Source organism: Nannobrachium achirus (assembly GCF_963921795.1).
Source record: "Nannobrachium achirus genome assembly, chromosome: 19".
NCBI classification, from domain to species: Eukaryota; Metazoa; Chordata; class Actinopteri; order Myctophiformes; family Myctophidae; genus Nannobrachium; species Nannobrachium achirus.
Window position 1 is genome coordinate 31,929,898 of NC_137826.1, and position 15,186 is coordinate 31,945,083.

Sequence of the window (15,186 nt, forward strand, 5' to 3'; positions counted from 1 at the left end):
TAAGGCAGCCCTCTACAGAGACAAAACTATATCTGATTTTCCCAAACAATTTCCTAAACATGATATAAGCATTATCTTGAGACAATGAAGAAAATAATAAGAAAAACTGATTCCATCAAAACAATCATGTAAAATGATACTGGGAGCTCTGAATAAAATGTTGAAATATAAATATAAATTCAACCAATACAGGTTATTGTTGAACAATAACAGAGTTTGAAATGATACTTGATGCTTTTCTGGACAAGATCAGAATACTTTGCCATCTGATAGATCAGAGGTCAGCAGCAGGACAAATATGAAGCACATGTAGAATGGTGCATTTCAGAAGCAGTTAAGCCTTTTAAAAATACAATACATACAAAAGGAAAACATTTCTTTCCACATTTAGGTCCAAAAAAGCTTCCCAGGGCAAGGCGCCAATTCAATATACATATTTAAAATAAAAAAATACATACATTTTAATTTAAATGAAACTAACCAAGCTGACACATCACCCATATTGGAAACAAGATGCATCAACAACACTAAACACCAAAGCACTGTGGCATTTAGAGCACAACTGTGCTTAAGAGGCAATTGGTATTGTGCGTAAATCTTGGCCAGCCCTGGGTGGCTGTGCAATGGAAAGCAGACTAATCAATACCAAAATAAACAAAGCAAAGCATAGCATTACCATCAATAACTGGATATTGACGCTATGCAATTTAAAACACATTCTAGTGCAATTGAATATCTTAATGAGATGCAAACGGGGCAGTTCAATAAGAACAAAACACATTACTCAACTACATACTTTCAGGCTGACAATGAACCATGTGTATGTGATCTGTATGAAGCAAGCAAATAAAAACACAATTCATCCCTTTCCATTTTCACACCAAACACTGGAGAGGCCCATTACACTTTGTGCAGCATGATGGCACAGAAGCCTCTGCAACGTTTTCCATATCTTGCCCATCACAGTGTAAAATTACTTTTCAAAAGAAATTTGCTGTGCAAATGCAAGTAAAGTAACAAGACAATCATTTCATAGGCAACATACAAGACACTCATCAGGACATCATAAAAGCTTAGATGAATGCCAACTTGAAGAATGACCTCCCTTCAATTAACGGTTGCCTCAAAGTTATTTGTTGCAGGCCAAAGGCCGCACCATATCCATAGGTTTTCTTGCTTCACCGATGAAATCAATTTCCTCTTCAGCAGCCAATTGAGGCATTCCTTGGGCAACAGCTGGTCTATGTTTACCCTATTAACTATATGACTGGGAGTTCATAGCAGCTGAGTAAAAAGTATCCTCATCTCCAACAGCTGATGCTGAAACCGCTGTCAACATATCCTCTCCCATAATTTCAGACAAAACAAGGGAGTTGTGAGGTAAACAAGGATCTGCTTGCAGTGGAAGATGACATTGTCTGTTACAAAGCTCTGTGGTCTGTGAAATAAAATCACAGGAGGAACCAGACAATATTGTGCGTTTTATTTGGGTTTGACAGAGACTGTGCATTTGTTCTGCTATTTTTCCATCAGTTTTTGGAGGGCTTGCCGTCTCTGTCTGCCATGATAAAAACATGCTGCTGCTGCTGCTATCGTCTCTGATGTCAGAAGTCAACATGTGTCCATTGTTTCTATGGCGTTGAGAGGATTCTCTTTTGGAGGCCGTTTCAATTTCAGGACAAGCGACAATAGCTGCACTGCTGTATTTGTCAGCGATCTTTAAATCCAGGCTTTCCGTGTCCAGAGATCTACTTCTCTTGTCTAGACACAAGGGACTAGGCATTGACTGATTGACTCTTGTAAGGCTAAGGTGACGGGGGAGACTAGCAATGGCCCAAGTATTGCTGAAGAGATTCTGTTCATACAGGTCTAACATATGATAGTCAGCAAATGCATCTTTTTGCAGGTAGCTCTCTTCAAACTGTTGATAGGGTGATGTAATGTCCTCTTCCATTTCCATTTGAAGTTGTTCATCATATTCACCCTCATTATGCATATCCACTACATCAAAAGTGACAATAGGAGGTAAAACCTGCATATTCTGGGCAAAGGACGAATGTGTGTCCAAGCCATCCATGCTACTAGTTGAGCCACTTAACAACTGAGTGTGTTTGGTGTAGTCCACAAGTGCTTGTGAAAAGCAAACGGTCTGTCCATAATCCAAGTCACTAGACGTTTTGGAAGCATTGGAAGCATCAGTATTTCTGTACGGTAGAGAAACAGTCTGGTTTTCCTCTTGGTGTTCTTTTCTCCCACAAAATGTTTCAGATGAGAAGGGATCAAAATGTAGATCAGATGCACTCAATATGTTGCCATGTCTTTTCGCACACTCAGCATTTATAGATCTTGATGTATTTTCCACTGGACGAGCAGGCATATTTCTCTCTTCAAAGACCTCTGGTTTTATAGTATTTTTATTGATAGATGCTTGATGTGCTGAATTCAAAGCAACGGTCTCATTCAAATTACTGTCTTGCAGACCTCTTGAGTATGTTGGCAACTCTTTGGATTGCTTACCCATGCTATACATTTCTGCAGACAGAAAATCTTGTACTTCGTAGAGCTCAGCACCTCTCATTTGTAAATGATGATGTGTATTGGGCACAGAATCTTTCTCATCTACTGGTTCCTCTAAATACTTGCATGGCTCAGGATTAGGCAGCTTTGATTGGTTTTCATAACATGGGCTGATGAGGCTGTCATCAGGGGCAAAAAGTTCATAGAGGGCATCGCCACTGTAACTGTCTCTTGGTAATCTATCTGTTCTTATTCTGTCAACCTTTTCTTGTCCTTCCTCATCTGGTCCTGGGGTTGTTGAATCATAGTAACCTTCATCGCTATTTGGAACCGATTCTTGATTCTCACTCTGAGGAGTCAAAACATCAGCCATAGAAGAGGTATCGGTGGCTCCAGCTTGCATTACACTGTTACTGTTCATTAAGTCCAAAAGATGAGAATCTGATAGTTCTTCAGTCAAACTTGCACTGCAGTCTTTGTTGAAAGTATAGCACATTTCCTCACTAGCTGAATTTCCCCAGAGGTCAGGGAGGCTATCCCCATCGAAATCATCAGGAGAGGCCATTTCTTCACCCCCACCCTGGTAAGTGAGGTAACAAGATGCCCTTTTTCCTGCATTTCTACTCCTTTCTCCAGAGACGGTGCTCTCTGCAATACTGTCATCATCTTGATCTGCAATTATATCACCACAGCCAGTGAGTGAATCAAAACTCTTCAGCGAGGCAACCTCTCCAAAAATGAGGTTGAGCTGATCCGATGAGCCAATAGGCTGTTGGCCCTTCAATTTGGGCTCTGGGGTCATTTGAAGTGATGGACAAGAATCACTGCGTGCTCTGCGACCCTCATGTTTGTTGGAAACCTCTGCCATCATGTTCATCCCCTCCAGTTGATCAACAAGCATCTGATCCTCAAGCAAAGACTTAAAACTGCCTCGCCTCGCCGTAATATTCTCCAACGTCACATCGACGTCAATACATTCAGGGGCAATCTTTGCACCACATGCGGCATTTGTAAAATCAGGCACAGTGGTTTCAGACAAGCAGTCCAGGCACTCCGTGACATATTGGTTCATGTTGTCCTGGACAACAGGCACCTCTTTGTTACAGAGCTGAGAGGACATTGCAATCATTTCATTCTTTTCCAGTTCAACATTTCTATGGTGTTTATGATTCTTAAGGCTGTGAAATAGGCTCCTCAGTCCCTTTTTTTGCCGGTTGAGGGACAAAGACTTCTGATCTGCAGGCTGGTTAAATTCACTGTGGAACTTTGTGGAAGGCTCCTTCTGATTGTGATACTCAAAGTTCCCAGCTGTAACAACTCCACTGTCTAGATTGTCATCTTGACTTGCCTTGCTAAGTCCATCATGTGTTTTGCTTTTGCCAATTCCTTTTTTTGAGGACCACTTGTTTCTTCCTCCAAATATAGAAGGTAAAATGCAAATATTCTTACGGACTCCAAAGAATCTCAGCGCAGTTCTCCGAAACTTCCCAGGTGTTTGAGGTTTTGGAGTGGTGTGTAGCTCAGACTGCAGCTCCTCGTCAGTTTGGTCTGGACCACACACCGACAGCTGTTCACTGGCTGAAGCCAAGTTGTCAGAGTCGGTTGCTAGCTTGTTTACTTTGTTAGAGGCCATGGTTACCAAATCTACAGCATGATGAACCAAAAAGAAGCCATCATATATGTGTGAACGTTCACAGCCTGGTTGTACGATAGCAGCAGTCAAGATGTCCTCCAGGCCCCTCCACTATAAGGCTTTCTGAAAAATAAGACAAGATAATAAGAATTTAAAAAAACATTTATTGAATGCTGAAACATTTCAGTCTACCGATAAAATTGATAGTGAGGAGTATGCCATGTTTGCACAAGAACTTCACCATGTGCATGAGCATGTACACCTGATTCTATGCGAAAACAGACGATCAACAATCTCACATGAGCTTTTTTCAGTGTGAGGCATGATGCCCAAACAAGTACTGTATAACGCAGGCTTTCTTCACTGTATCTATGCATCGAAGTCCTTGACCAAATATTATATACCATTAATTATTCTACATTGAATAACAACGTTGCTTAGGGATGATAAGATGAACTACAAGGCAATCCTCTTAGACCAATAACATTTAAAAGTTATGGGTTGCACTCAGAATGACAACAGTGAGTTTCTTCTCCATGTCTTTAAAATGAGTTAAACCACTCGTCAGTCTGAGTGCCACCAACAAAACATGTCTATTAAATGTGGTCTCTATAGCAAAGTCCTGACATCATTTGCTCATGCCCTGGTTCCCGGAAGTAATTTCTCTATGGAGAATAACATTAGGTCATCTTGAGAAAAATAAACAAACTTAGTGTTTGTTGGCTTGGAGGTGGCTCTGTATCGCTTACGATAGTCACTCATATTTGATACAGTCAGTTTCAGGCAAAAAATGTACTAATGCGGTGGCAGTAACATTCGCATTTTCTTGCCGTCAGTTGATTCTTCATATCATTATTTGTTTATTTTTGGACAATCCATGGGAATTCAGAATGGAGATTAAAAAAAGACGGGACCCAGGTAGGATGTTTTCGGTGCTCTATACCTAGGAACAGTTAAAAAGCAATCTATTGATCTAACAAAGTAGCTGTAGAAAAAAAGCAGCCCTCGTGGGATGAGTAGGTATTTCATTTCATTTCATTTCATTCAAAGTGCTGGCTCTTTAGTTCACATTTTGATGGTTCATATTATTCGTTTCAATATTAGATTATATATCAATTTTCTAATTTGATTTAGAAAATTACACACTTGACACTTTTACAATAAACACTGTGGCACTATAGGGGTTACTAGAACAGACAAAGTGCAATCTCAACATTACCTTTTGCAATCTCAACATTACCTGAACAAATAAAACAAACAAATGTAGGCCTAATTGTAATTCCTTATTTATCAGAAATATAATGTAACAGCAAGTCAAACAAGGTAAAACATTTGTCAAGAGTCCCGTAATGTCTTTGGAATGACCAGTTGAACAAAATCTAGTTTTTTGAGGGGGAATGGTGCTATTACCATGTAATACATGTGTATTACTTTATTCTAGTCTTATTTTTTTTTTATCGTATTTGGTTTTATTTTGATATTTTGTTTTACTGTTGCCTTGTAACTTTGAATTGTTTGTATTACATGGTGACCACATTGTAAATATAAGTCCACAGACAGTACAAACAATCCTGTGCTACAAACTGTGGCCACTGCTCAGCCCAACTTTACTGGCAAGTGAAAATCTATGAAAATCTCTGCCTGGCAGCAGCATAATATTAATACACTGAAGCAAAACACCAAAATAGGCGGGTTTAGCACAGCCTGCACTACATTCTCCATTTCTCCCGACGCTCACTGTGTCCTCTGCTCGGTTAGACAACGGGGGCAGCGGGCACAAAGTGTCCCACTTTCTTTTCTTTTTAATAGGCCAAGAGAGAGACACGAAAGACGAAACCTGTGGTCTAAAATCCGCCCTACCTGCGAATCATCATACACTGCCATGTTAACGACTATCATGAATACAGGTCGTGCAAGACTGCCAAGACAACTTAAGTGATGGATTGTATATTATTGCATAACACGAAGTAAACTAACCGACGGGGGCCAAAAAGAAATGCAGATGGATTTAGCGTAAAATTTACGCAACACCGAAGCTCAAGTTGGCTAAAGCCTGGGCTTTGTTTCGCCGTATAACAGCGTCGTGCGTCGATTTTTGCAGATCTGCATGTCACAACGCGCCTCTCCCGCGACAAGTTGTGAGCTTGCAGATCTACATTTTTTTCTTTCGGCAACGGCGACAAACTGCCTTTCAATCGACCGCCCTGGGCCCCCGACTGAACTTGAGCTCTTGTAAATACAGTAAATGTAATGTTCACTTGTTTCAGCTGCTGTTGCTCGCTAGTAATCGTCCACAGTGTGAACTCACGTAGTTTGAATACAAGTTGTGGTCTGCGATGAGATTTCTGAGAGCCGACTGCTAACTGTAGCTAAAACAAAACGTTATCTAGGCCAGGTTAGGTTAGCTAGCCCAGGTAAACCAGAAAGAAACCACAAAAAGTACATTTAAATGTCCCGCATGACGATTCTCACGGTGTGAGGGAAAAACAACCTACCAGCACAACGCTTTTACTGCTCCCAGCCTCCCACCGAGTAGTGATGGTAACAATGACTTGACTTCACCTCTCCTTTCAGCAGTCTCCATTGATGTTGTTCCACAACTTGTCGGCGCGTAATAATGACGTAGTGTGTACCCCCCACCCCACCCCAACACGCACGCGCGCACACGCACACACACGCACGAACTAACAAACACAAATTGCAGTTTCATGTTTGTCCCCCTCCCCCCCCCCTTAGAATTGCTGCTATTCTTCATTATTTCTTTGTTGAGGAGCACCCCCCCCCCCCCAAAAAAAAACCCCCCAAAACAAACAACAACAAACAAAACAATAACAATAATGTGTTGACCTACTGGTAGGCTTATTTATAGAATATAAAACAAAGAATAAAGCCTTGAACACATGTAGCCTGCAGCTGTTGGTTTAATCCTTTTGAGAAAACAACCTAATTTTACTCTTATAACTTAGATTAGTATTAATGATATTGACCTATTAGCCACAAATCTGTATTTGGTTGTTCAGTAAAAATATAACAAGTTGAAAACATAAGAGATAATAACTTATTATTGAGACAGATGCAGCTTAAGCCCGTATCAGAGTGTATGGTGGAGAGCTCTCCACCGCAAATTTTAGGTAGAAAGCTTTCCACCGCGAGGAATGATGTAACATTGTAGTTTCATGACTCAAAAAGACTCGAAAAAACTACACCGCAGTGTAAAGCCTTCCACCGCCCAGGCGACTATGATGTCGGCTTTAGTCCCCCCTTTTAATGCCCGCGTTCATTTATGACAACCTGAAAGCTTCTTAGCCTAAATCTATACTATAATTTTGCGAATGTCTGAGTGTCTGAGTGTCTGTCACAGCGTTTCTCCTCAGTGGCTGGAGCTATTGATCTGAAATCGCATCACCATAAGCATATGAACACACCTGACATAACTGTGAAGCCCGTTTGTCACTTTCACAAATCGTATGCTGTATATTAACATTTTTATGGTGTATCTACTATTCTGCATCTAGCATGAGGCACATCTATTCTGCATCTAACATGAGGCAACATGTTTAACCAGCTCTCTCTGTGTGTGTGTGTGTGTGTGTGTGTGTGTGTGTGTGTGTGTGTGTGTGTGTGTGTGTGTGTGTGTGTGTGCAGGCAGGCGGGTGTGTGCGCAGGCGGGTGGGTGGGTGGGCTGGGGGGGGGGTAGCCATTAAACGAAACGGGTATTTCTTACATTGATGCTCCTACATATTATCATGCAAGCACCAGTTAAAGTTACTTTCCATCCCTCATATACTGTATGCACAGTGCACATCCCATAACCCACACACTGCACATCATTTTGGAGCTCATATCTTTGAACGGGTAAGGGCTAGTTTAATATCAATTCATAGGCTTGGAGCAAGACAAATAGTCAACAATTATGGTTAGTCAGCGCCAAAAGTTCATATCATTAATGCCCTTTACCAAATATTTTAATCTGAGTATAGCAGTTATAAAAGAGAGAGAGAGAGAGAGAGAGAGAGAGAGAGAGAGAGAGAGAGAGAGAGAGAGAGAGAGAGAAACTATGTGTGATATGTGGAAACACCAGTCCATTCAATCCAGTTTAAAATGTTCCATCAGGGGAGGGGAATAGGGGGAATAATGTTTACAAATTCAAAATAATTTATCCTTTGGTTAAATACTGATATTTCAAGAATCATTGTTACATCGGCCAAATAAATCTGTTTTCCAAATAGGAAAATGTATTTTTGCAATGTCTTTTGCACACACATAAAAAAAGAAAGAACATTGTGACCGAGATTGCGATTAGGATGTAGTCGTTAATCAAATTTGTCTTTAGAGTGAAATATGGTGTCTCTTCTGTCTTCAGCCTTATAGACTTTCAAAGTGCTTGTATGAGAGAATAAGAAAAGATTCCACCGATGAACCTCATTATAGCCAATGCTTTTATTTCTCTCCAGTTGAAATGAAATGTACCTGCTATTGTCATTGTGTATTTTCCTTGTATGATTTAAAATTTTGACGGACATCATTCCACTCCATCTTAGTGTTTTGCAGGGCCTGAGTCTTCTTCTCGTCCACCTGCACGTAATCCACTCTGTCCTCATCAGCCAGAAGAGGCTTCTGTTAAACAATGGGAGAAAGTTGGTTGGACAAAATATCTGGTAAGATAAAATACAATTTAAACGAGGAACATTATCCCAAAAATGATTGTTAATTATGTTCTGCTTTATCAATAGAGATTATAGTGGTATTGGGCCTACTATTAGCTGTTAGTTTGCATTTCCACTGCTGTTTGACAGTTTGGATCCACTGTCTTAAGCATAATTTATACTTAAATACTTAGAAACACAGCACATTGCTGAAAATCAGTTATTTGTGGTGATTTACACGGTCTTATGTCAGCATGCAGCTGTTCAATAAGAAGAAGACAGTGTTCAGCACAGTGCAGCAGACTTAAGTAAAAAATAAGAATACAAAACAACATACCTTGTGTGTAGGAGAGGGAGATGCAGAATTGAAATCCAAAGACAGGTAGTCAAGGTTTGATCTCCTAGCCCAAGACTGTCATAAAAGAGAAACCATGAACATCTCTAGTCAAAGTCATTGCTGTTGACAGGATCACAAATACTTATAATTCAGAACAACAAAGTCTATATTCTTAGTACAAGTCAAGATCTCTAATCTCTCTCTCATGTCAGGTAAAGGGAAATGTTGTAGTTCATTAATTAAATCACTGAGTTGTTGTAATCAAGCCTTGCTTTATATTATCTGTATTTCTATTTAAAAAGTGGTGATTTCAATCACAGTGAAAATAACTTTACAGTTGCGTTGCAGCTTGTGTCTTCGTCCTCTTTATTTTCCCCATTCTCATCATGTCTTCTCTCAAGAAGTAAAATGTTTGAATTGCTGGGATTAACACAAATGAAAACATGCAGGAAGAAAGACATTAATCGAGATCAACAACTGTTAACCGCAAGTTAAATCAATCAATCATTCAATTAACTGAGAAATTATGAAAGGGCAAAAGCATTAAAGGAGGTTACTGCATTAACTAGAACTAGATTTCATACCTAAAATGCTATTGTTCAATGTTGTTCTTCATTGATTTATTAACTGTATAGTCTCACCTTGGATCAGTCATTATGCTCAGAGGAGGATGGGTGGAACACTCTTTAATTGTAGCTAGGTCTCTCAAATCAAGGGGTGGGGGGCGAGCTAAGGTTCAAGGAAAGACATAATTGGTCATGATCCTAATCTGTAACTCAAAGTCTTAAAATATTTTTACATTAATATATTTATTATGTTTTCTTTCCTACATAAATCATTCTTTGGTGATGTACATTAGTTCAGGAAGGTAGTATTTTAGTATTTTTAGATAGTTGCAGGATAGAATAAAATGTACCTGTTATTTTCAATCGTGCATGATTACAAAAGTAATTCTTGGAAAATATTAACTGGTGTAACACCTACGGTACCTTGGTTTGCCACAGAATATCATGAAGTATTCCAAATATTAACCATATGTTATAGCTTCCTCTCACCTGTCCTCGGAGGCTTGAGGTGCCGGTTAACTGGAGGTGGCACTAGATCTCCAAGCTGACACACACCAGAAGTAAGGCTGACAGGAGATTCAGCAGTGCAGTTTGTCTTGAGAAAATTCATCGATAGTGGGCTCATGGGGATGTAACCATCAAACTCTTTGCCAGTAACAAAGGCAGGTGGAGATGCCATGGGGATATAATGGTCTGGGTCTTCTGCGTCGTTTGGATTTTGAAATGTATTTAAAGGCGGCTGAAAAGACAGCGAAAGTCATATGCTGTGTCATGCAAACATTGAAACTATCTGTATCAATTATGTTGGACAACCAATAAATACAAGCCATTGATGACAAGAAAATCCCAGATCTAGAGTACAACATTTTACTCACCAAATTAAGACTCAGCATATTGACCCTTGATGACTTGGCCTCAATGTCTCCTAAAACAAACAAAGTATACATCATCACTGATATTTCACGTTGGTGTTTATGAGGCCTATTTGTAAGAAAACAGTCCCACAACCATAGATCTTGATGAGTCTATACTGAATTTATAGCAGCACGGAATAAGGTTCATTACTCAGTCTAGTTGAATGAGGGCATCCGTAACTTTCTCCAGGTCAAAACATATAATTATATTCTCTGTGGACAATTTCCCAAAGAAAGTCTGAACTTGATTCTCAAAATGTCATAAAAATTAAAATATGCTGCAAGTTCTCCAGAATAATCATAATGTTAGGTCTTCCACGGTACGTATATTTTAATTCAGTGTGTTGTTCTTCTGTTGACAATATACAGTACCTGTTCTGACGTGGTCTAGGCTTGACAGAGAGAGCCTACTTGAGATCAGTGTAGGTTGGCCTGAGACTCCCTGTGCACTCATTCCCCATCGTCCATGAGCTCCTTCATCTCTTAGCTGCTCTGAAAATGGTTTAGGCGGCAGTGGAGGAGGTGTTTGTCCATCAGTGCTTGCCTCCAATAATTCAGAAGAGAAATGTTTGTCAAACTGAAAAAAGGCTGTTGTACTGGAGCGTGCTAGTGGAGAGGAAGAAGAAGCCGTCAACTTGCATGGCCTGTCATAGGCCATGGGAGTGCATGGCGCGCTGAAAGGAGGATTACTCATCCTTCTATCGGTAAAAGTAGGGAGACCAGTGTGAGCAAAAGATGAAGCTGTATTGATGGACAGGGATGAGGATGAATTGTCCTCGACTATATCATCTGATGACTTCTGTTCCAAAGAGGTCTCCGAGTTAGAAAAACTGTCACATCTACAAAGATGGAAAATAGAAAACAGTACATTTATTAAAAACTAAAGTGTTGTTGTGATTTTCCTCCCATGTAAGAGGTTTTACATATTGTACATACTGTACCTACCTAATGCTTACACTTCTCCCGGTCTCACATTGAGAGAGAAAGAGATAGTCCATTGGGTAACTGTGTTCGCTTAACATGGACTCGTCATGATTAGTAGTCAATGGTGCAGCAGTTGAAGCATGATGAGGGCCTGTGGTGAGAGGGAAGAATTATCCCACTTTTATGAGCGAGAGTGACTAAAATGGTACTCCGGTAGTTTGGTTTGTGGGCAGACTTATAGGGGTACTTGGTTTGTTTATACGTAGATGTATCTTCACGCTTGACATTCGTACTTCAAAAGCCTGATGTGGCTAACTCAGTTTACGGTACAATGTCTGTATTAGCAAAAAACACTTTTACAGTAGGTACACATTGTTTCTGTCAGAACTGACTTACATTTTCAGTGACCAGAGCACTGTCTCTGTAATGATAGTGCTATAATACAATTTTTTCCCCATATTAAAGTGTGTTTGATAATGTTATTAAAACCGTTTGCATTAAAAGGTTCTCATGAATTTGGTATCCCAGAGATAGTTGTTCAGCAACTGCAAAACAAATGGTCATCATTTCCAGTAGTGGGTAGGTCTCCAGAAACAGCTTTAGTTTTTTCTTTCTCTGGAAATCATTGCCCACTCTATCTGTTCCACACAGATGACAGTACTCCAACCGCCAGATATGATGCCCCCACCCCCGTTCTAGGGATTTCCAAGATGCTCTCAAGACTCAACCACAGTGACTTGCTAACTATATGGTTGTCAACATTAAGTGCAACCAATCAGCAAAGAGAACAAAGGCCAAAAGACATATTTTGCCTGGTAATTACATTTATTGTCTGGCAATGTAATGTAAAATGTTATTAAAATGATCCTGTAAATAAAGAAGTGCTTGGTAAGGAAATGAGAGCCGCTGAGAAAGGTTTTACATAAAACAAAAAACAAAGCAATATATTTCATTATTACCTGCATCTTCCAGTGGTGCAAAGTGACAAATTTGACTGATCCCCTGAATCCACCTGTTCATCTCCTCTTCAGTCTTAGCCACCAGGTAGAATATGCGTAATGACGTCTTTACAACAAAGAGATGTTTCCCACTGAACGCTCTCTTTAGAATGAGTTGATCTGTCTGAATTTTCACTTCACTCTCCTTCAGGTCAATGGTGCGGATTGGCTTTTTGGAGCTCTTACTTTGATAGTATTCCAGTACATCAGGATCGCCACTCATGCGGCCTCTTCGAAGCACAAACCAGCGTTTCCTCCATGTCTGTAGGGACAGAAGATAGAAGAAGATTAGACAGAGTCACACATACACTAGTTTGAACTGAACTTCAAACTTCAATGTTAATGCAGTTCATTCAAAGCACTGCATAATTCATATGCCCCCCCAAACCTCATCCTTAAGCAAGCGACACAGTCATACAACAAAGTATAAATTAGACTTTAGTCATGGAAAATAAATCAGGAGCTCCTTAAGCAAAGCTTTGCAGCTAATTCATTCACTTTACACAGCACTTGTTGCTTTTGCTATGGTCACTAAGCGGAACATAATTTCATGTTTCCCAGAAGTACCAAGAAGAGGAAGTTCATTCTACATGACAAAAACAAGCCAACACAAAGACAGAGGCATTTATTTCCTTGGTCACTAAATTTAACAAGAATGCTGAAACTGATCCCTCAGTTTCTAAACATTGTCTAGATCTAAATATTCATTGATTTAAAAGAGGTATAGGGAGGAAAGGCACACAACATTTCTTTATAACATCCTAATGGTTGTTGACAGCCACAGCTAACGTTTGTTTTTTGGTTACATTGTGTGGTTAGGGTGAGGATTCTGAGAAACATTGCCCCAACCCTTTTTTCTTTTCCTTGTTTTGAATTCATAGCATTAAGTACATAACCAATGAATCATGTGATTCCAACCTGCACGTCTTAAAATGCTTTCAGATTCCTTGTTTAAATTACTTGTGTCATCTTCTGTGTATAAGGAATAGGAAACTTTGATCTGATTTGATTTGATTTGATTTTATCTATCTTGAACAAATAAAATATAGTACAGAAAACTCCATATGCCATACAACATCAGCACAATAACAGAGCACAACTTGTTCAAGTGTCTTTTCTCGGAAAACTGTCTTTATTGTTTGCCTCTGGCTCTCACAAAACATATATATATATGTGTTTTAAATCAGTCACTCTAATAATACCCTCCCCTGCCCCAAACACACAACAGTGGTTTGGACCTAATGGCCTTTGCCATTTGTAAAGAGAGGAAGTGCAATATCCATGAAAAAGGCTTGATTGTTGTTTTTTGTTTAGTTTTTTGCTTGTCTAGTCGTTCTGAAGTACTGCAATGACAGTACTGCTCATGTTTCACAATGCACACCCTAATTTCTAAGAATGACAAGCTAGCTTTCTCCCAAAACAGACCTCATCACGCATGGCCATCTCCTCCCAACACTCACATGACCTCAGTAAACATACAACTACAATAGGTCATATTCATGAAAGTGTTCACATTTATAGTATTAATTGATGGGACAAATAGGCCTATTCAAAGTAGATAATATATTATGATGAATAGCTAAAATGCTGTATTAGTTCATGATTCATGACCATCAAAATAAAACTTTAAACATTACGCAACCAACCTCTGAAAAAATACTTTGCTATGAGAATGAGGAAGAAGATGTAAAGCAGTAAAGGAGATTGTATCATGTAAACAACCCTCTGTTTCACACATCATAACACACACACACACACACACACACACACACACACACACACACACACACACACACACACACACACACACGCGCACACATGCACACACACATGCACACACGCACACGCGCACACACACACACACACACACACACACACACACACACACACACACACACACACACACACACACACACACACACACACACACACACCACTGCTCCACAGCAGCTGGTATTCCGACAGTTCGGGTGAAACGCATAATAACAATATAATAAACAGCTCTGCCCATTCCCCTGTACTCACATATCTCTTTAGTTTCTTCTCAGGGGGGGATTTAATGAGCCAGCCGGTGCAGACCACATCCCCTGTGCTCATCTTGACTGCACAGCGTGTTTGTCCTCAAGCACTACTACTGCTGCTGCGAAACCGAGAGCAACACTAGGCATAGGCATATCCTGTGTTCTGGTATTCAGCCTAGCCACACCAAAAGGAGGAAGTCGAGAAATTGATCACACTAACGGACAAGTAGAGAGAGGGGGGAGGCAGGAGAGAGAGGGAGAGAGAGAGAGACAGACAGACAGAGAGGGGGGGGGGGGGGGGGTAGAGAGAGAGAGAGAGGGAGAGGGAGAGGGAGATTTTTTTATATTAACCACTTGAACCCTAGTGTCCATATTCTGAGAACTTTAGCCAAAAATAGCAGATCTACAATGCCTCGCGCTGCGAGGCATTGTGAGCTTGTAGATCAGCTATTTTCGGCAAAGAGGTTTGGCGCAGAGGGGAAAAAGAGCAGACTAGTCTGTACTTATAAGTACAGAGTGAAAGGTCAAGTTTATTAAGTAGGCCTATGGACTGTTCAAGTGGTTAAATATCTGAAAACAGAAATTGACATGAATCTAAAATACACTGACGATTGTACTGTCAAACAATGA

The 15,186-nt window shown here is 40.1% G+C and overlaps 2 protein-coding genes across 2 annotated transcripts; both read right to left on the reverse strand.

The window, feature by feature from the left end:
• Positions 1 to 117: 117 nt before the first annotated feature.
• LOC308304773 (APC membrane recruitment protein 1-like) lies at positions 118 to 6,749 on the reverse strand. The gene is made up of 2 exons (XM_080749403.1): positions 6,646 to 6,749; positions 118 to 4,273 (listed from the first exon to the last, which is right to left on the reverse strand). The coding sequence occupies exon 2, from the start codon at positions 4,148 to 4,150 to the stop codon at positions 1,256 to 1,258; it is 2,895 nt and encodes a 964-aa protein (XP_080605529.1). The 5' UTR covers positions 4,151 to 4,273; positions 6,646 to 6,749; the 3' UTR covers positions 118 to 1,255.
• Positions 6,750 to 8,615: 1,866 nt separating this feature from the next.
• On the reverse strand, positions 8,616 to 14,677 carry gab3 (GRB2 associated binding protein 3). Its single transcript, XM_080749404.1, has 10 exons — positions 14,561 to 14,677; positions 12,497 to 12,797; positions 11,559 to 11,688; positions 10,986 to 11,452; positions 10,575 to 10,624; positions 10,189 to 10,438; positions 9,775 to 9,862; positions 9,469 to 9,553; positions 9,134 to 9,208; positions 8,616 to 8,767 (listed from the first exon to the last, which is right to left on the reverse strand). Exons 1-10 carry the CDS (start codon positions 14,630 to 14,632, stop codon positions 8,630 to 8,632), a joined length of 1,656 nt encoding a protein of 551 aa, XP_080605530.1. The 5' UTR covers positions 14,633 to 14,677; the 3' UTR covers positions 8,616 to 8,629.
• Between the last annotated feature and the right edge of the window lie 509 nt (positions 14,678 to 15,186).

Excerpts from the sequence above, each read along its gene's own strand:
- LOC308304773 (XM_080749403.1), bottom strand. The coding sequence starts at position 4,150 with ATGGCCTCTAACAAAGTAAACAAGCTAGCAACCGACTCTGACAACTTG.
- gab3 (XM_080749404.1), bottom strand. The coding sequence starts at position 14,632 with ATGAGCACAGGGGATGTGGTCTGCACCGGCTGGCTCATTAAATCCCCC. Across the intron at positions 11,689-12,496 it reads TGCACCACTGGAAGATGCAG|GCCCTCATCATGCTTCAACT; the intron begins GTAATAATGAAA and ends CTCTCACCACAG. Across the intron at positions 10,439-10,574 it reads ATATGCTGAGTCTTAATTTG|CCGCCTTTAAATACATTTCA; the intron begins GTGAGTAAAATG and ends CTGTCTTTTCAG.